General features: G+C 42.8%; 3 protein-coding genes across 5 annotated transcripts in view; 2 read left to right on the top strand and 1 right to left on the bottom strand.

Moving 5' to 3' along the window:
* Positions 1-1,181, top strand: part of evla (Enah/Vasp-like a) — a 31,676-nt gene extending 30,495 nt beyond the window's left edge. For all 3 annotated transcript variants that reach the window (XM_084482521.1, XM_084482520.1, XM_084482522.1), the window contains one exon: positions 243-1,181. In XM_084482521.1, the coding sequence (XP_084338647.1) occupies positions 243-280 (38 nt within the window). In that variant the 3' untranslated portion in view covers positions 281-1,181. The remainder of the gene's footprint in view (positions 1-242) is intronic.
* Positions 1,182-2,595: 1,414 nt separating this feature from the next.
* Positions 2,596-8,450, bottom strand: degs2 (delta(4)-desaturase, sphingolipid 2; the record flags this gene model as incomplete). The annotated part of the gene is made up of 3 exons (XM_084482532.1): positions 2,596-2,739; positions 3,000-3,742; positions 8,369-8,450. The coding sequence occupies 3 exons, from the start codon at positions 8,448-8,450 to the stop codon at positions 2,596-2,598; spliced, it is 969 nt and encodes a 322-aa protein (XP_084338658.1).
* A 774-nt stretch (positions 8,451-9,224) lies between these two features.
* Positions 9,225-15,471, top strand: yy1a (YY1 transcription factor a). Its single transcript, XM_084482531.1, has 5 exons — positions 9,225-9,809; positions 10,633-10,783; positions 10,989-11,049; positions 11,917-12,075; positions 14,443-15,471. Exons 1-5 carry the CDS (start codon positions 9,302-9,304, stop codon positions 14,623-14,625), a joined length of 1,062 nt encoding a protein of 353 aa, XP_084338657.1. The 5' UTR covers positions 9,225-9,301; the 3' UTR covers positions 14,626-15,471.
* The last annotated feature ends 4,246 nt before the right edge of the window (positions 15,472-19,717 follow it).

Raw genomic sequence — 19,717 nt, 5'->3', positions numbered from 1 at the left:
ACTGAATGGCCTCTAAATTAAATCTGAATGTGCACTAAAACCTACCCTTTGGGATTTGACTGCATTGCCGGCTCTTCAAGGAATTCAACGTTTATTGGTTGTCCACATATTGTTTAAGTGTAAGAAAAGTCTAGCATTGAATGTTTTGTGATAACTACAGCGGTGTGAGAATCACAAGTCTCTCCTTCAATAGACTTGCAGGATGTTTATCTCCCCGTCCTCTTGTCTCCTGTCTCCTGCAGCCATTAGACAAGAGATTGGCAGAATCAGCACGTCCTAGTGTCCACCAGTGGGAGGAGCCAGAGGATGGACAGACAGACAGACACAGACCTCAGGAATGTTTCCCGCCATGTTTCTGTGACGCCATGTTGAACAGTCAATGAGCCGTGATGGAAGTTACAGAAATGCTGCGCCAAACATTTCTCAATCTGCCCGGAGAACAGAGGTATGAGGAAGCAGTGGTAGAGCGACGAGACGAGACGAGAGGACATGGACGAAGAGGAAAGTGAAACGTGTGAGGGATGTGCAGGTGTGTGCAGAAGGACTTGGCTGACAGGGTGAATACGGTGGGCGGTCTGACACTCGCACTGAGTTTGGTTTTGTCACTCGCTCCGCGAGAGGCCGAGAGACTCCGTCAGCCCGGGGTCGCAACGCTATTCTTTTCAGTCATAAGAAAACACAAACATTTTTCTAAGTTTTTACTGTTTTATTTAAAAATGCTGTGATGATGATGATGATGATGTTGCAATTAATGACAATGATAATTTGATTGATATTGTAGGAGAAACCACCCTTGCACATACTTTGTCAGCCTTTTATATTTTCAACTGTTTCTATTTAGTTGTCCCCTAGTCAAATCTTAAAGGAACAAAAAGCACAATACGGGCAGACCAGGTGTTTCAGACGCACCTGTCCTGTTTTCAAACGCTGTTGCGATGGCCTTGTTCATATTGACATGTGTTTCTATCCTTCTCAAAAAATGTTGGGTGCCATGTAGGTCAGTTGCTCATTTGATCCAGGAATGGCTCTTTAGATAATCCCCTGCTATTCCTCCACGTGGCATCCAAGGTCAACAATAAAACCAGAATAACTGGATCTCCCTTTCCAGTCCAGTCCAGCTCCAGTGTGATCCAGGCATCGGGTGGAATCAGGTGGAATCAGGTGTCTGTGTGGGGTGTCAGAGCAGCTCTGAGCGGTTGGGGGGAGGGGGGTGGGGATCATTCAAAAACAGGCCCATAACTGTAAATGTGCCACCTCTTTTTTGCCTAGATATGAAACAATGTAGTTGTAACTATTAGTCACCCTATGCTTTGTGAACCTTCCAGATATGCATGAAACCCCTCACTATAAATTAGTTTTTCATTTGGTTTATTAATGAAGGATTTGAGGAGATAGAACGGTCATCGGTGGTACACTTACCATTGTGGTTTGTTTCCTGAGGATGCCCCTTTCTCTATACAGATGAAGTATCTTGAACAACGGTAGCTGTTTAAAATGTAATAGGTGGTGCTGGCAATATTGAAATGTTATGGCTTGAAATGTGCAGAAAGGGTAGCGGTATGTGACAATGGCTAAATGTCTGTCTGAAGAGAGTCGTCAATTGAATTGATGGGTTGTGGTTTCATTCTATCTGCTCGCCAATACCCCTCAAAGTCTTGGAAGTGAACTCATTCAAACAAAAACAATATACCTGTCAACAATTAACATGATCAGTTGTGTGGTTTATTTCTCTATGATCACCTTACCTTGTTTTTAATGTGTGGTAGATTAAAAGCAATTTCACACAATGTATTTTTTTATGGTAACAAAAAAAGACAAAGTCTTAAATTAGTCATTTATAATGATCCATGACTGTTTTATGTTGAGTTTTATTTAAATAGTAATGTAAATCCTGATAACACATCCATTTTCAAACCCCTAGCATTGGGAGTATTAAAGGTCATTGAAATAGTTTCATCAAAAGCAGAATGCAGCGACACTAGTTGCGTCTCGTTTGACACCGAGGTACATCTCAATGTTAATTTTCTTCTCTGCCTAACAGATGCGATGTAGTGAAGATCCACCACTCAGGGTCATGTGATGTCTCAGTCTTGGTTCTGTCCCCATAGCAACCAACTGGACTCTAGAGCGATAACGGTATCTTTCTTAGTGTTATGAATCAATCATAAAATGTATATATATGTTTGTGTTTTTGACCTAAGAAAAATAGACCAAATACCATTTGATGGTATATATAGTATTATAAAGATGATAAAGATAATGTATCTATAGTTAATACAACACAATATTAAATTATTTTCTTGGCAACTTTTCCAATTCGGTTCTTCCAACTCTTTCTAAAAAATTGGTCCCTCTCTGGAATAGGAAAAATTTGCTAAGCATCCAGAGCCTGCTCACAGTAAAATAGAGAGCATCAATTTTTCAAAAATAAATGCACATACATCCGCTTCATACTTTACATACAATTGCAGTGTACACAATTACATTAACAGACTAAACAATGTGGACATTTTGGAAATGGACAGAAGGGGAGGAGAGAGTCTTTGGTCCTTGGCTTCACATTCATGTCAGAACGAAACGTGCCATCAGCCCAATTTAACCCTGCTTGACTATTTTGTATTCCCGTTTGATCCGGGCGTAGGGGCCGATGCTGTCGTCAAACACAAAGTCCCATAGTACTCGGGTCCAGGAAGTGTGCTGAGGCAAGTTGTCATAATACTCTGCTGCAATCCGCTTCACCTGTGGACAACAAAAGGAATGTCAGCCATTCATACAGGAAAAGACTGTTTCAAAAGCCATCTGACCTCTCCTATAAACTCTGAACAAAACATGAGAAACGTGTCATGTTATTTTTGGTCCTTTGGCATTTGAACGGGTGCATGACTTTCATTCCTTATCTCAGTATCTATAACCAGTGACATAGTGAAATATGACCTGTTAACATTCATGCCAGAATTGATGGTGGAAACATGCAGTGTCAGTGCAGTGTTCAGGCTCACCTGAGGTAGCTTGCTCCCAGGTATGCTGGGGAAGTCGTGGTGCTCCATGTGATACCCCACGTTGAACGTGATCAGGTTTAGCGATCCGTAGTAGGAGTACGTTTCATGGCCCTTCAGGAACATGTAGTGCTCTGCTATGAAATGTCCCGAGATGGGATGCAGACCCATACAGAGGATGGATCCTGTGATGAGGTAAACCACAGGCTTCAGTCCCCAGAGCTGATAGATGAGGAGGTCCACCACCACCTGAACCGCTGCATTCTGCACCTCCAACAGCGACAGGGGCTTGGGGTTCACCACCAAGGGCCTAATGGCGTAGAACAAGGGCTGGAGGAAGAGCCAGAGGACCTTCCTAGCCGGCGTGGAGAAGAACCAGCCCTCGATGTCCGTGGGGATGTCCACGTCCAGCTTGTCTCCTCCAAGGTAGCGGTGGTGGTCGATGTGGTACTTCTTGAAGGAGGCCGAGTAGGGGACCCCGATGGGGAGGTTGGCCCACATGGCGAACCAGCGGTTCCACTTGGCCAGTTTGTTGCCGAAGGCCACGTTGTGGGAGATATCGTGGATGGCCAGGGTCAGGGAGTGGTTGATGCAGCCGCCGAAGGCGTAGGCCCAGAAGAAGATCCACTTCCAGGGGAGGGTGTGGACCATGTAGCAGGCCAGGAGCTGGGTGAGTACCATGCCTGACACCACCCACTTCAGCTGGGGGTCCGGGCCCATGAGGGTCTTTATCTCTGGGTACTTAGCTGAGGAACAGAAGCAGACAGACGGACATGAGTCCATGGTTGAAGATGAGGAAGTGGATTTGTGTCTGTAAAGGTTCACATCTACCTCATAAGGCAACATAAAGGTCTTGTAGCTTCATAGCTTCACATTATGCCTTGTTTTATTTGTTGTAGTTGGTATTATTATACAGATACATGTACAACACACTTGAAGGTTAACCACATCAAGTCACAGCTATTTAGAAAATATATAAACACTCATATATAACAACTCATGTGACAATAGCTGAAAAGAGTCAGCCAGCCAAGATGTAGAAGAGTTGTACGAGTCATCGTTGTGCGTGGGTTTGCTGGGTTAGCATTTGCTTTCCGTTAGCTGCTTCCATTGACTTGCACCTTTAGAATATGCTAGCTCCTGTTCATCTGAGGGTGTTCGACTTTTAATTAGAAAGAAAAAGTTCCAATGTACTGAAGAACGAGTGAAAGTCACAATACGACAAGATTATAGTCGTGTTGTGTCTTTCACTCGTTTGCCGTTATTTCAAGGTTGTGATTTAAGATGCTGTGATGCGTTGCTGATGTTGGTGACCCCCCCCCCCCCCCCCCCGAGTGGAGACCACCCGGTCAGAAGCGCGTCACAGGAAGCTATCCCGTTTGGACACACAATGTTGACTTTGGAATTAAACCATGCGTGAATCTGGGTTAGACCAGCCAACGCCAATTCAGATATCTCTGATATCTCTAACCCTCTAATGTCTCCCTGGGGGTAAAGGGCCCGCTGACAAAACTCTTTTAATTGGCTGAGGTGTTTGTTGTGCTGTGGGACAGACCTCTCGAGTAGATACAAGTCCCACTAAAGAATAAACCGACTGGCTCACAGCAGTGGGCTATGGTTACAACATAAATAAAAGATGTGCTTCATTATGGAAGATGGTCGCAATAGCAGTTGTTTGTAGCAAAATAAATGCTAAAAATATATGTAAATTGGACGGAATGTATGCAAACAGACCATGCAGACAGACCATGCAGACATTGTCTTGTTTTCGTCTGAACAAGCACACAGTGATCGTACAAGATTAGATCGATTTAAACCACCACATGGTTGGGAGCTCCTGTTATGTGTCATGCAAATAAGGCAAGTTCTTATCCAAACCTCATTTGTTTAGCAAATGTACTTGAAGCGTCTACTAAATGCCATACATGTAAATGTAAATAGGCCTATATCAATAGTGCATCATTGTTTTAAGATACAATGATTACTTGAGATTGTTCAAAATGGCATTGTTTTTTGAGCCAACGGTAAGATCTTTTACTGATTTTCATAATGGGTGGTTATTTACCTAGTTATTTATTTAGTAGTTATTTACCTGCTACCTGGGAAAAAAAATCAATGAATAGCCAGACTGCATGAAAATGATACTGAAATACATATATTAACTCATTACCCACTTATTTTATCTATTTTATTTTATATATTGATAAGAACCCTGGCGTGGATACTATGGGAGGAATCGCAGAGCCAGAGAATAAAGACTGTTTGCCGAAGCTTGAAAGTGTTGGGAAAAACAGTCTGCCTAGTTACTTGACCAGATAAAATGAGACGGAGAGGTAATAAAGTCTATCAGCACGAGGGCCTCGGATTTATTGAGTAAAGTGGAAAAGGTAATACTGATTCATAAAGCGTGAGAGATCGAATATTCTACGTCCCCTAACAGCGCTGAGGTCGTCCGGAGCTTCGCCTCCGAAGAGGTTCTGCCTCGGAAGAGCCCCCGTGATTTGGTGCATGAGAAACTTATAGTGTCTTTCCTAGCCAGGTGTGTGTGCTAGACTTTGTGTGGGTTATCGAGGGTTCTCTTGTCCCTGAGCCTCCGGGTTGTGTTGTCTTTCTGTGTGATATGTGTGTCCTCGCCATCTAGCTGAGGCAGAGTGTTCTCCGCAGACTGATAGGGAGGGCTCGAGGGTCATCTTGACCCTCTTGAATGTGTGGTGTGTTGTGTTTATTAGATTTGGGCCCAGAGTTGACTATATTCATAATGTAATGTCCGTTTAGGTTATTTTTGCCCATCAAAAGCAGGTGTTCTAAAGACCATCTCGGCTTTGTATTACTTCTTTTACTAAGTTCTAAATAAAAATCCTAAACTTCATTCTGCGGTTTCCTGATCTCCTTCCTTTAAAAGGTGACTATATATATTATACCATATTATACCACCAGGTGTGAGTGTGATTAGCCATTACAAGCCGTTTTGAAAATCTGCCTCTTCTGACATCACAAGTGGGCGTGTCCACCTAGATGTATTGGTGTGTTCCAGATGCCTCAGACACCAGCCTTCCGAAGTCAAAGTGGGGAAATCTCCCAGCTTTCTTGCGGCATTTCTCTGAGTCACGCCCTCTTTTTGTCGTGCCTCCTCGGAATTCTGAGAGTAGACCGAGCGATGTGATAACGCTCTCAAGAAAAATGGCTGCGCCTGTGAAGAGATTTATTTTCTTTGTATTTGTACTACGTTGGTCATTCTAATGTTCATTTAAATGCTCTTACACACTTGATTACATTGCTACTTTATTCCGGTCACCAATGTATGCATTGAACGGTCTTGCTGTGCGTGCAATACAATGTAAAGTTGTGTTGTCCATTTTCGAGCTGGTTTGCTAAAGAGGCTAATGTAGCTAACAATAACAATGACTAGCCAATGACATGACACGATCACAAAGACGAATGAATGCTATAAGTGCTATGAGACAGGAAATGACGTCACAAGTGAATCTCGGAAGGCTGGTCTCCGAGGCATCTGGAACACACCATATGACAGATAGATGAGCAACGTTTGCTACAGTCCATTGGGTAGGCTAGTAGACTGATCTATACAGCACACTAGGTGGACACGCCCACTCGTGATGTCAGAAGACGCAGATTTTCAAAACGGCTTGTAACGGCTAATCACACACACACCTGGTGGTATAATATGTCACCTTAAGTGTTGTGTCCTGTGAAGATATCACACACATTTCTAGATGCACTCACAGAGGTGACGTGAAACTAGACAACAGGCCGAATAGATTGTGAAACATCTTTGTCTAACAGTACCATTGCCACGTCATTTCCACGTCATTTCCACAGGCTGATAATAGACCCCCCCCCCACACACACATTTCGCCTTAATCAAAGGTCAAACAGTTACAGGACCAGATTCCACGGTACCATACTCACAGCCAGCTAAAATACACAGAAGATAGAGATATCATCATCATCATATCAGATATCATCATATTATCAGCAGATATGGCAGACAACTCTCTCGAGTGGTTCAATCTCCCTTTGCACATACTAAGACATCTACTGTAGCCGCTTGCCAGACTGTGCTTTCTAGCTTACTTGAATAAACGTTAAACTCAACTGAAGCCTCATCCTTGAAAAGATCACATCATATTACTTTCTTAAATTTCTAAATAAAAATCTTAAACTTCATTCTGCGGTTTCCTGATCTCCTTTCTTGTTTAAGTGTTTCCACAGCAGTGCTCAGTGGAATAATGCTGAAACATTTAAAAAAATGCTTTATCTGATGAATACACAAGTCACTGATTAACCAACATTAACTATGACACACAGGCAACCAGATGAATACGGTTTCTATAAAAGGTTAGCATTATAAAAATAGATGCAGTGTAGGTTGCCAGATTCCCTGGTACCATGTGGTCTTAAGAACGTTTCTTCCATTGACAGGACATGGCCAAGCATGATAATAAAGCCTTTAATAATGCAGCACATGGGTGTCAGAGAACAAACCCTCTGTATCTTCCCTAGGTTTATGGTCCGCAGATCAAGGTGGAATTTAGGATTAGGTTACCAGGATTTTTTTTTTTGTTGAAGGTGATCCAACCAGATATTCCTCCTAATGTCCCCCCCCCTCTCACCCTGGCAAACCGTCCTCACTGTCGTGGATTAGCAGGCCGATGTGTGTGTAATTGGTGGGGAACGTGTCTTGTTTCCGTGCTAACGTAGAGGCATGTCAGGCACCTGCTATCAACATGTTGTTTCATAATACAGAGATATTAAAGATAGCAGGGTTGGAGAGAAGATGTGTTTACATATCAGGGAGTTAACCAGTCTCAGAGATTCTCCAGGATAATTGAACAAACGTTGAATTATCCAGTGGATATCCATTTACTATTTTTTCATTAGCATCTGGTCAGAATGCATAACTTAGTGATGATATTCTGTAGGACTTAGTCCAACAGCCGTGTGTAGGTGTATGTTAATAGGACTTGGTCGGTTTATGACGCTCAAATATTTTCTCGCTGTTAATGTAATCAGGCTTTTAAAATATAATTCGATCTTTGTCTTACAGCCCCCACTTTACTCAATATCAACGGCAACATTCCTGACACTACTTTCCGTAATCTTTTCAAAATGTATTATTGATTGCAGCAGCGTAGTATCAGTAGAAGTAGAGACAGATACTGGCTCCTACCCACTCGTTCTTAAGCATCTATTGTGGACAAGTGTCCTGTCTAGCAACGGCAAACTGGTTTAACCGGCTACATAAATGAAGCATTGGGTTGGGTAACAGAATTGTCAGAATTGTCAGAATTGTCTTTCTTGAAAATTAGTTATGGTTATGTTGATGTTTTTTGAAATAGGAATCATCTTACCCAATATTTCTCTTCTTCTTGAAGTATGTGGCTGATCATTGTAGACCCATTCAAAGTCTCCTCTTCCACCTGTCTTACCCATGTTTGTCCTTGCGACGCTGAGGCGAAGTGCGACTGATCTTATGTGTATAAACGCTCAGACTTTCGGGTCACACCCACCACATACAGATAAAGGTGTGTGAGGAGCTCCTCCCATAGGGAATAAAAGCGTAACATTCAGTTTTAGTATTTTAACATCCATTGTGTTGCTGTTTTGAATTATATAAAATATATTTACTATATTATTTTAGATTGATTTAAATTTTTATTTCGAACATTTAAAAGAAAAACAAATCATACAGAAAATAATGTTACACAAAATAGAAAGCATAATTAGAAACATAAATGACAAAAACTTGCGGATTGGAATAACATGTTCGAAAAGGAGTGGGAAGAAGCTCACACTTATTTAACCCCACCCCTTCTCCGTAACTAATTGTAATTAAGCTTCCGTAGTCATTATTGCTATTAATATTTGTAATTTATTACATACATAAGTATTATTATTTCTTTAACAAGACACGGTCTTTGCATGCATTTCATCATGCATGCAGATGTTCAACTCTAATCATTCCCACCTAATATCCAGATCACAAAAAGATAGATTTATAAATAACTGCCTTTTTAACTACTTTAATTTAATTTTTTTAACTACTGCTTACTTTTAAGTTGTCACCGTCAACACAACAACGTGAACGCACAGACCGCAGCCACAGTCTGAAGTTTGTCAACAAATCCTATGGAACCAAATCGCGCGAGAGTGCGCAACTGAAGCGCATAGTGGCGACGAGACTAGCGTTGCGGAGTTGTGTTGGGGAAGAAGGAGGAAGGCAGAGAACACAAGTCGGAAAGCGGGTAAAACCATTTTAATCAAGAGAAAGTACCGGTTTCGCCATGGCATCGGGGGACACTCTGTACATAGAGGCGGACGGGTCCGAAATGCCATCCGAAATAGTGGAACTTCACGAAATCGAAGTGGAGACTATCGAGACAACAGTTGTCGGAGACGACGATGAACACCAGCCTATGATCGCTCTGCAGCCTCTTGACACGGACGACCACCACTCGATTCACCATCACCATCAGGGGGTGATCCTGGTGCAGACCCGGGAGGAGGTGGTGGGCGAGGAGGACTCTGAACTACACACGGATGATGGGTACGAGGACCAGATCCTGATCCCCGTCCCGGTGCCCGCGGCGGAGCGGGACTACATCGAACAGACTCTGGTTACAGTGGCCGGGAAAAGCTCGTCGGTCGGTCGCAACAAAAAGGGGGGAAGTGGCAAGAAAGCGGGCAAGAAGAGCTATCTGAGCGGCGCGGAGATGGGCCGCAAGTGGGAACAGAAGCAAGTCCAAATAAAGACTTTAGAAGGAGAGTTTTCGGTGACGATGTGGGCATCGGGTAAGTTGCTAGGTTGAATTCTTCATGCTACTCGTCCGCATTGTTCCGCTGTGTGTAACATGCGTCTGGCCCTCTTGCAAGCGATCCCCTCCGCCAATAATCGGTTTATTTTGAAACTCTGACTCGCAAATATTCCACTGGAAATGTTTTTGTTTTTATGGGAAGCCATGTTTTATCTGTTGATGGGCGCCGCCATATTTCCCCAGTGTAGAAGTATGGCGGCCCGAAAAAATGGCGTTTACTTGGCCGGGGAAGATGGCGGCGGGTGGTGGAGCGAGCGCTCCTGTAGCGGGCTCGCTGAGCAGGCCGCTGTGGCGCAGTTCAGCCGCGTCTCGGGCGGGGGGAGGGTCTGTACGGCTACTAGCGGACTAGCATTAGCGCCGAGCTAACGCTAGTAGTCGTACAGACAGCGGTGATTGTACGGCTACTAGTGGACTAGCTCGGCGCTAACGCTAGTCCGCTAGTAGCCGCGATGAATGCGCTCCAGTGGAACTCACGTGACAGCGGGGAGATGTTATTTAGTTAAAGGTTAAAGGTTAAAACATAATGCTTAAATGGTGGTTTTGCACACATGTATAACGATAGCAGTGTAAGACGGGTGTTTTTAAACCGAACACCCATTTAAACCGAAGTGACAATTAAACCATTTGCTCCGTTAAATTACCGCGATCTTTATTGGCGCTTTCGGTGGTATTCGAGGGACCGTTGACGCGCGCACCGATGGCTGTGAAGGACGGGGCTGCGTTCCAACCGGCGAACGGAGCTTTTAAAATAGGTTTCTTTAAACGCAGTGCACTAAACTATACCCCTACACTAAACTCAGATGACAAGAAGGACATCGACCATGAGGAGGAAATCATTGGGGAGAACTCGCCGCCGGACTACTCCGAATACATGACCGGCAAGAAGCTGCCGCCGGGCGGCATCCCGGGCATCGACCTGTCGGACCCCAAGCAGCTGGCCGAGTTCGCACGGTGGGTCGTGAAGGGATTTTCCTATTCAAATAGCAACGTTTCTGTTAACGTCATATATTGGGGTATCTGCAGATCACTGGACTGTCATCGTCCCCATCCATCAATAACTACTTTTATTTTATTTATTAAAGTTGATGTTGTGGTTTCTCGTATTGCTATGCTATCAATATGAACTTTCTGATTATTATTTTTTTTACTTCTCTAGAATGAAACCCAGAAAGGTAAAAGAAGACGATTCTCCCCGAACGATAGCGTGTCCGCACAAAGTGAGTGAGGTTTTCAAAATCGTATACCGTCTTTCTGTGTTCTGTTTTGTTGTTATATTTTTGATTACTCACCACATCTTAAATAAGTGTTCGAAAGTTATAAATCATGAAGACACCTTTTTGTTATGTGTTATGTTAGTATCATGTAAGTGTCATGTAAAATCTTAATCAAACGTAAATAAACCGTATCCATGCTAATCAAAAACCTTTTGCCACGTCTGGCCCAGTGGCGTCACTAGGCTGTTTTATTCGGGGCTAAAGCCCCGGATCAAATGGAAATAGCCCTGAATCTATTTTTGTTTGAAAAAATAATAATAATTAAAAAAAATAGAGAATTCAACCTTCCGTCCGCCACCTTCGTCCCACTGAGCCCCGGATGTTTAAGAAACCTAGAATCGCGCCTGGTCTGGCCTTATAAACCCTGTGGCAGTTTCGAATACTACAATATCATCCCATAATGACATATACATTTGTTTATTTATTTATTTACTAAACAATGACCAAACCACTTACTTACATTTACATACTTATAGAAAGATGGATAGATAATACTTTATTAATTCCCCAGAGGGGAAATTCCTTCGTTACAGCCGCAGTGGAAGACACAGGATATAATACGATACACTAAAAATACAAAGTAGTGCTAAGGAAAACAAAAAGAGATGCTTAAGTAAGGACAAACAGTATACATTATAAAGTGGCCCAGTGCCAGTACTTCACAGTATATTAAAGTTTGTAAATGCAAACTAAAAAACAAATACTTCCTAAACGGAGGCAGTCATTAAGATGTGATGTACAGACCTAGTGCATGCAGTGGCATGCTCCCTGCTCTGGTTCTCACCTCGTCTCCTGTGTCTCTATGCCCAGGGATGTAGTAAGATGTTCAGGGACAACTCAGCCATGAGGAAGCACCTGCACACCCACGGGCCGCGGGTGCACGTGTGCGCGGAGTGCGGCAAGGCCTTCGTGGAGAGCTCCAAGCTCAAGAGACACCAGCTGGTTCACACAGGGGAGAAGCCCTTTCAGGTGGGTCCTTTGGCTGCAAGCTTTAAGCGTTTAGTTGTTGACTGTTTAGTTGTTGACTGTTTAGTATTTAGGTGTTGACTGTTTAGTGTTTAGATGTTTACGGTTTAGTATTTAGCTGTTCAGTGTTTAGTTGAGTCAATCAAAGGAAATGTTGGTTGAGGAAGGCATAGTACACAAGTTGTAAAGGGATAAAACCATTTTAATCAAGAGAAAGTGCTGGTTTTGCCATGGCATCGGGGGACACGCTGTACATAGAGGCCGCAATAGTGGAACTTCACAAAACTTTATGTCTGAGGCATGGGCGTCAGTTTGGTTTGAAATGTGCTGGGGACAGAGATGCATTCGAAAGTGCATTTTCAGAAGTGCTGGGTACAATGAGGATGCACTCTTTTTTTCTCTTTAGTGCAGGCAATGAAAAGTTCTGAAAGACGGCATACCCATGTAGCTTACTAAAATGTATACAAAAAACTGATGTCTGACACGTTTTATGAAGAAAGCGTTTCCAAAAAGCATTGTTGTGCACTATGTTGTGCACCATGTACCCAATGTAGACAACGTGATGTGAGTAAGCTACCAACACAAACAAAGAGGAGCTAGGAAAGGAAATTCACATGTTTAAGTTGTGAAGGCAAACATGTGGCGACACACAGCACTACAAATGTTAAGATTGAAAAAGCAAAAAATATTTGTTGCACAGCTGAACGCTGTATCACATCATGAGCTGGCTGTTCTCAATTCACAACACGCATCCATCCAATCTACATCTTCTGACCAAAACTCATAGGCTACTTGGTGGCTAATGCTAACATCAATTGCAAGAGTTAAGACAGCCGACCACTTGAGTGCAAAAAACACAAAAGACCTCCCCACAGCACCAGCAAATCTTAAGCAATAAATATTGCGTCTTACCTTTATTTATGTGGCAGTGGTCTGCAGATGCATCCCATGGTGTAGCCTACCACATCCATTTAGTTCAACAGGTTATCACTCTGATACTGTCCATGGTACTAGCAACCTGCTCTGGTGCTTTTTACCTATGTATTCAGGCTAAAATGACTTGATTGTCTGATGCCTCATTATTGCATCCCAGCCAAAGAGTATCGGCATTAATACCTCATTCATTGTCCAAGCCAGGTTGGCAGCTCATACAAAAATAAGTAAGGGATAATGTATAGAACGCCGGTCATTATCGGGGAAATAAGCCCCGACAGGGCGAACCGGACACAGACGCAAAGTGGAGGTGTCTTGCTTCGCCCTTAAGGGGCTTGTTTTCGATAATGACCGGTGACGTTCTATTCATTATGCCGCTTATTACACGGCTACTTGCCAAAACGATAAACAAAAAATAACTTCACACGGTGTGTCTTTTTACAATTAATTTGTTACCAGCATTCGTAGTGTTGATCAGCAGAGAAATAGTCTGCCAAAGACGTTGACGTCGCTTAGCAACCAAATACGCTGGGGTTGATATGTTACTGAACTACTTGCGGAGTGATACGAGAGACGTGCATCAGAGCCACTTTCCTTGACAGCAGTCATTATATGCTTAGCAATGGTCAATTATCTAAAAATAATTCACCGCCCCTGCAAGTGAACGGTGCATTCCACAGCATTGAGAAGAGCCGTGTAATAATCCATAATAATTCAACTCAAGTTTTTTGTCTTTTTAAGTGGTGGGTACAAAATGAATCTTGACGAAAACTGGTGGGTACTCCTCCCCAGCATCCCCAGCGTAATTGACACCTATGGTCTGAGGTAGTTTTAAAACCAGGCTGTGTTGTGGTGCTATGATATGTATACTGTTGTATGCTGTATATACTGCTGTTAGTTGGGCCATTTGTCTTGTGTTTTCACCATTGATTGGTAGCTTAGTGGCCAGCGTACTTATAAGGTTGGTTTGGGCAGGGGCTTCTGAATGTGTTTTCCTTGGATTGTGGCACAAGGGATTATAACATCTGATCCTGTCTATTAATGAAATACTATACTCATATGAAATTAACCTAGTCAATGTATTGCACTTACTACTAGAAGTTGTCCTGGTTGTCCCAGGGCTACGTTTCCTTCAGTGTCCCTTAAAAATGTCCTAACGTTTGCTCCACAGAAGGCGATGGAGATCGTTCTTTGTACATTGAAAGAAATCATGAGAAAGAAAGAAATCAAATGTATAAAGAATGATGTCATCTGATGAGAAAAAAAACTTGTTTGTCAGCGAGAATTTATGCCCTGCAATAATTTGGCTGAGTCCAGTGGTTGTGGAGCACCTTGCAGTGGTTCATCAACGGCAGAGTTTCCCTGCCTACCGAAAGGTAGCGGGAACTATGCTCCCTACTCTGTAACACACTGTAACACTCCTTCTCTCGTCCGCAGTGCACGTTTGAGGGCTGTGGAAAGCGGTTCTCCCTGGACTTTAACTTGCGCACACACGTGCGCATTCACACTGGAGACCGGCCGTACGTCTGTCCCTTCGACGGCTGCAACAAGAAGTTTGCCCAGTCGACGAACCTCAAGTCGCACATCCTCACACACGCCAAAGCAAAGAACAACCAGTGAGCGGGTGTGGCCCAGCGACCTGCAGCGGGAGCACGGCCAATCGCCCGCTCCGCTCCTCTGCAGAGGACAATCGTCTGTGAACTACTTTGTCGCAGGACATGAAGCCCCCTTTGTATTCTTTCTAGAAAAGCAAATGTTTTAAAACTAAAGCGACCTTTCAGAGAAAAAAAAGAAACATTTTTGATACGTAAACGAGTTGAGTACAAGAAACTCTGGAACACTCGCTCCCCGCTTCCTTCCTGGCGTGTTTCGGGGTACGGCAAGGAAAAGTTTCTTCAAGCCTAAAGTTTCTTCAAATGAAGACGATAATTCATGGATATGTCCCTTGAGATTTTATTTATATATGTTCCAATCTCCATCTCATGGATTATTTACACACAAAAAGCCCCGATAATGGTCATCAATTCAATAAAATCCTGGAATTTGTATTCACCTTAAGTGTGCATATTGTACACTTTTTCTTTAGCATAAGCTTTGCGATAACATATTTTTTAAATAGCTCTTGTTGGGAGATTTGACCTTATTGTTGCCCTCCTATCTGGACAGGAGGTCAGAGATGTTCTTCATAGGATTTCTTTTTGTATGTTTGTCTTGATGCGTCAGAATCATTTAGATGATAGCAATGTTATTTCAATAGTGAGGCGTGATTAAAACATTGTTTCCCTTGCACTACCAGATAGAAAAGTGTCATGTCTGTCCTTGCATACTTTAACCCTTCAGAAACTCTTAACTGTCATAGATTGTAACAATTTATTTTTCTTGCCATTTTAAACTTAAATCATTTTGTCTCTTCGGCAGAGTACATTTTTTAAGTGGATCTCAAAGCTGTTACAGTAAAGATGAGCCTTCTAACTTATGTGTTTTATCATTCTTCAAACTTTAAGGGTTTGGGTTTTTTGCTGCAACTTGTTTGAATATATTCTTAAGCCCAATGCACACAGAGCGCAAGCTGAACCACAAAAGCACACTGAGCACAAATGTAGTGAGCTGCGTTCGATTCACTTTGTAGAAGACTCGTATTTAAGACGTGAATCCGAACATGGCCGTGTGCTTTCGGCTGGCCAATGAGTGTCAAATATTTCAAGAAAATAGGACAAATGTTTATCTGCTTGTGAAGCTCTGGTAATAAACTTTTGCATTAACGCCCATCAATGTTGCATGCTAAAACCTGGGCTATGGACTAAGTATAGGGTTAAAGGGACTTTAAACTGGTCTCCAAATATCTGCTGCAAGTCAAAGACACACACAACCACGCGCAGTCTAGCCCCGGGAAAGGAGCGACGCACAGGGCGAATCGCTGATCCGGGTCCGTGGACTCCAGCCACGCCGGACACAACTTAACTTCGAGCGATTACTCCCGTTTGCAGCCGCTGGCCAATCAATTGCCAGCAGCCTGTTTACGTCATACAAAAGTACCTGCTCAGCTCGCTTGGAACCTCGACGGAGGTGCTACTAAAAAATATATATATTTTGGCAATGGAAACGCAAAAAAAGGCGGGCCGAGTTGAGCTGGTAGGCTACTGTCAGTGGAAAAGGGGCATAGGCCTAAGAAGTACTCATTACATTTCCATGCACAATTCTTCATACCAGAGGCCTCATGTACAAAGACTTGCGTGGATTTCTGACTAAAACTTTGCGGACGCCAAAATCTGGAAAGCTGCTGCGCACAAATAAATCCGGATGTATCAATCCTTGCGTAAGCACGATTTCACGCAGATTCTGTTTGTACATTAGCCTGGCTCCGCCCACCCACCTACTTCCGCCCAAATTTCATTTTCCCTTCAGTAGTCAGTCTGGGGCTGGGGCTTGTTAGTGGGATTTTGCCCGAACAAATTTCTGTATGACCAATCAGCGAACAGAGGAAGTGGCTGAGAACGATGACGTCGAAGTAGCGACGTATACGGCAATTCACCATGACGTCACACTATGTTCTTCCGGGTGGCAAAAGCCGATGCGTTCTCCGTTGGCACCACTAGTAAACAAACCCTTCCACGATCGAAAAAACAGAGTAAATGGCTTGAATTAATGATTTTCTTCTTGCGGGGTGCTACGGGACGTCTCATTAATATATATATATATATATAATATATTATATTATATTAATATAGTTTTCGTCATCGTTTCAACTTCAGATCAACAACAATGTTTTGTTGACTGTGTGACATAGTCTTTATTGTTATTTATTTATTTATTATTTATTATTATTATTTGTGTTTACAGCCGGCTGGATGGCTTCTGGTCAGTGGTAGCCGCTCGTTCTGCCACCCGGAGACGTATGACATACGTCACGACCAAACGCTATTGCGATTGGTTATGGCAGATCCAGAGTGGCACTGGGCAGATCCAATAGTTTTAAACTTCAACAGACACCCGCCTCCAAGTGAGTGAACGTTTGCCAATTACAGCAGTTCCAGACCTTCTGTACAAATGAAATGAAGTACGATGGTCTGGTAGCACCAGGCTATTTGTACATCCCAATTAACGTGAAATTGAGCGCACATGCACGAGCCCGTCTCTCCACCCAGTCTCCTCCCTCATTTAATATGCTAATTCGTATAACTAGGCCTGCAGTAGTGCGCTCGTTAGGAGAAAGGAGAACATGGAGAAAGGAAGAAAAAATAACTTTAGTGAATGCGAGGTGGAGGTGCTGATTTCGGAGGTAGAGGCCAGAAATAAGATCTTGTTTGGCTCTCTTTCCTCCGGAATCAGCACCAAAAGCAAAAGACTGGCGTGGGAAAACGTTGCCAAGTCGGTCAATGAGGTTGGGGCGGAAAGCCGAACTGTGGCTGACATAAAAAAAAGTGGTCGGACGTCAAGGTGGACGTAAAAAGAAAGGTCTCTGCCTACCGGAGAAGCGTGGGTCAGAGCGCAGCGGGGCGGAATCTGGAAGCTCGCCCTATTTGAGCAAAGGGTGGCAGCTGTGATTTGGGATCGGCTCCTTTTTGACCAAAAAATCATAATAGTCGCGGAACACCCGTTAATTTTGAATGCAACCATCTTCTAACAAGGCCAACACTGCCATTGTCAACCTATCGATTATTGTCACATTTTGCGCATGCTTTTATATTCTCATTTATTTGGATGCATGCTGACGATAGGTTGTATCCATACACCCAATGTGTCAATAATATGTACATAATTCGAAATTGGCCGACTGGTTCATTGATGGATTGATTTTAAGTAACAATGGCTTGTGCTTACTCCACTCAACATCACATAATAATATTGCAGTCAAGAATTTCACAACAAATGTGTGAAGAGAGATCATATGTCATGCGTGGTCCGGAAAATATGCAACGTTTAATGAACAAGCCATCACTGAAAATAATATTGCTGGGGCTTCCTTTTAATTGCAATATTGACAATTTAGTTTTATGGGTCTGTTTAAGTTTAGCCTAACAACTATGGGGTGCCGTTTGTAAAAATTAGGTTAAAATTTTTTAGCTGATATATTTTCAACATTTAGCTCACTTTCGTCACATTTAGCGCATTTTCCTCACATTTGAGACAGAAATTCATGTAAAACAACACGTTATATGTAATTTTCAACAATATGTTCAAATGTAAAAAAAATCCATGTTAAAAATTATATATAAATGTTATATCTAAATCTAAATGTTAAATCTAAATCTAAATGTTAAATCTAAATCTAAATGTTAAATCTAAATCTAAATGTTAAATCTAAATCTAAATGTTAAATCTAAATCTAAATGTTGTATATAAATCTAAATGTTAAATGTTAAATCTAAATGTTAAATATAAATGGGTCGCCAAGTGTAAAGCTAAATGTTTAGAAAATATTCAAATCCCCAAGGAAACCACGCCCACTGCAGTGGCTTCAAATCGCGCGGCAACGATCGCACGGCCCCGCCCCCCTCCCCCGGACTTGTGGTGAAAGGCAGGCGGGCACACTCGGCTTGCCATACTAGAGTCCTAGACATCGGACGGACCGGGGGAGCAACACCCTGGAGTGCAGCCCGTACAGCTGCAATAACCGCCCGTTCGATGTCTAGGACTCTAAGAGAACCGGCCATGCCCGCCTGCCTTTCACCACAAGTCCGGGGGAGGGGGGCGGGGCCGTGCGATCGTTGCCGCACGATTTGAAGCCACTGCAGTGGGCGTGGTTTCCTTGGGGATTTGAATATTTTCTAAACATTTAGCTTTACACTTGGCGACCCATTTAGATTTAACATTTACATTTAAGCAATAGATCACGACAGGCTGTGGTATACGCTCATTATACCACAGTTAAGGGGCGTTGTCCGTCCCGACGCGCAGCGGAGGGGCGGCGACCCCCTTCACTGTGGTATAATGACCGTATATCACTGACTGAAGTGATCTATTGCTTTTATAAAACGGTTACGTAAATATGGCGAAATGAAAGTCATAGACACCCTCAATTTTGAAAAAGCTAGAAAGTCGGAAAAGCATTTTTTTTTAACGAATACAAAAAAGTAGTCCCTCCTGGCTGCCGGCAAAGTGTACGGCGGTTGCTATGCAACACACTGTAGCGTCCTTCAGAGAGAAGGCTAGGCTAAAGACGGTAGCTTGGTTCGCCGGCAATTTAGCCTTCTATCGAGTTCACTCGAACTCGATAGTAGGCTAAATTGCCGACCGTGTGCCTATTGCTTTACAACATTTCCACCCTCTCCAGCAATCAACATGTTTTTTAGGCTTCAGTGAACTACGCTATCGCTTTTATATATACATAAACAACAGTTAGAGTTAGGCGCGGAGTGATACTGAACTCTGTAAACTGAACGGGCGTCATAGCTGTGTGTATACGCTCAATATACAACGGTTGGGAACCAATCAGATCGCTTGATTTAGGCCCCCCATTTTATAAATATATTTATAAAACGGGGGGCCTAAATCAAGCGATCTGATTGGTCAGATCGCTTGATTTAGGCCCCCCGTTTTATAATTAACATTTAACATTTAGATTTAACATTTATATTTAGCACTTTGTAGCACTTTGAGATTTTTTAGTAAATATAAAGTGCGTTACAAATAAAATTTATTATTATTATTATTATTATATTTATATTTAACATTTATATTTAGATTTAACATTTAGATTTAGATTTAACAT

The sequence above is a fragment of the Micromesistius poutassou genome (assembly GCF_964030765.1).
Source record: "Micromesistius poutassou genome assembly, chromosome: 17".
Taxonomy (NCBI): domain Eukaryota; kingdom Metazoa; phylum Chordata; class Actinopteri; order Gadiformes; family Gadidae; genus Micromesistius; species Micromesistius poutassou.
The sequence above is the reverse complement of the archived record's forward strand: the minus strand, read 5'-3'. Positions and strand labels throughout refer to the sequence as shown.

Excerpts from the sequence above, each read along its gene's own strand:
- yy1a (XM_084482531.1), top strand. The coding sequence starts at position 9,302 with ATGGCATCGGGGGACACTCTGTACATAGAGGCGGACGGGTCCGAAATG. Across the intron at positions 10,784-10,988 it reads CAGCTGGCCGAGTTCGCACG|AATGAAACCCAGAAAGGTAA; the intron begins GTGGGTCGTGAA and ends TTACTTCTCTAG. Across the intron at positions 11,050-11,916 it reads CGATAGCGTGTCCGCACAAA|GGATGTAGTAAGATGTTCAG; the intron begins GTGAGTGAGGTT and ends CTCTATGCCCAG.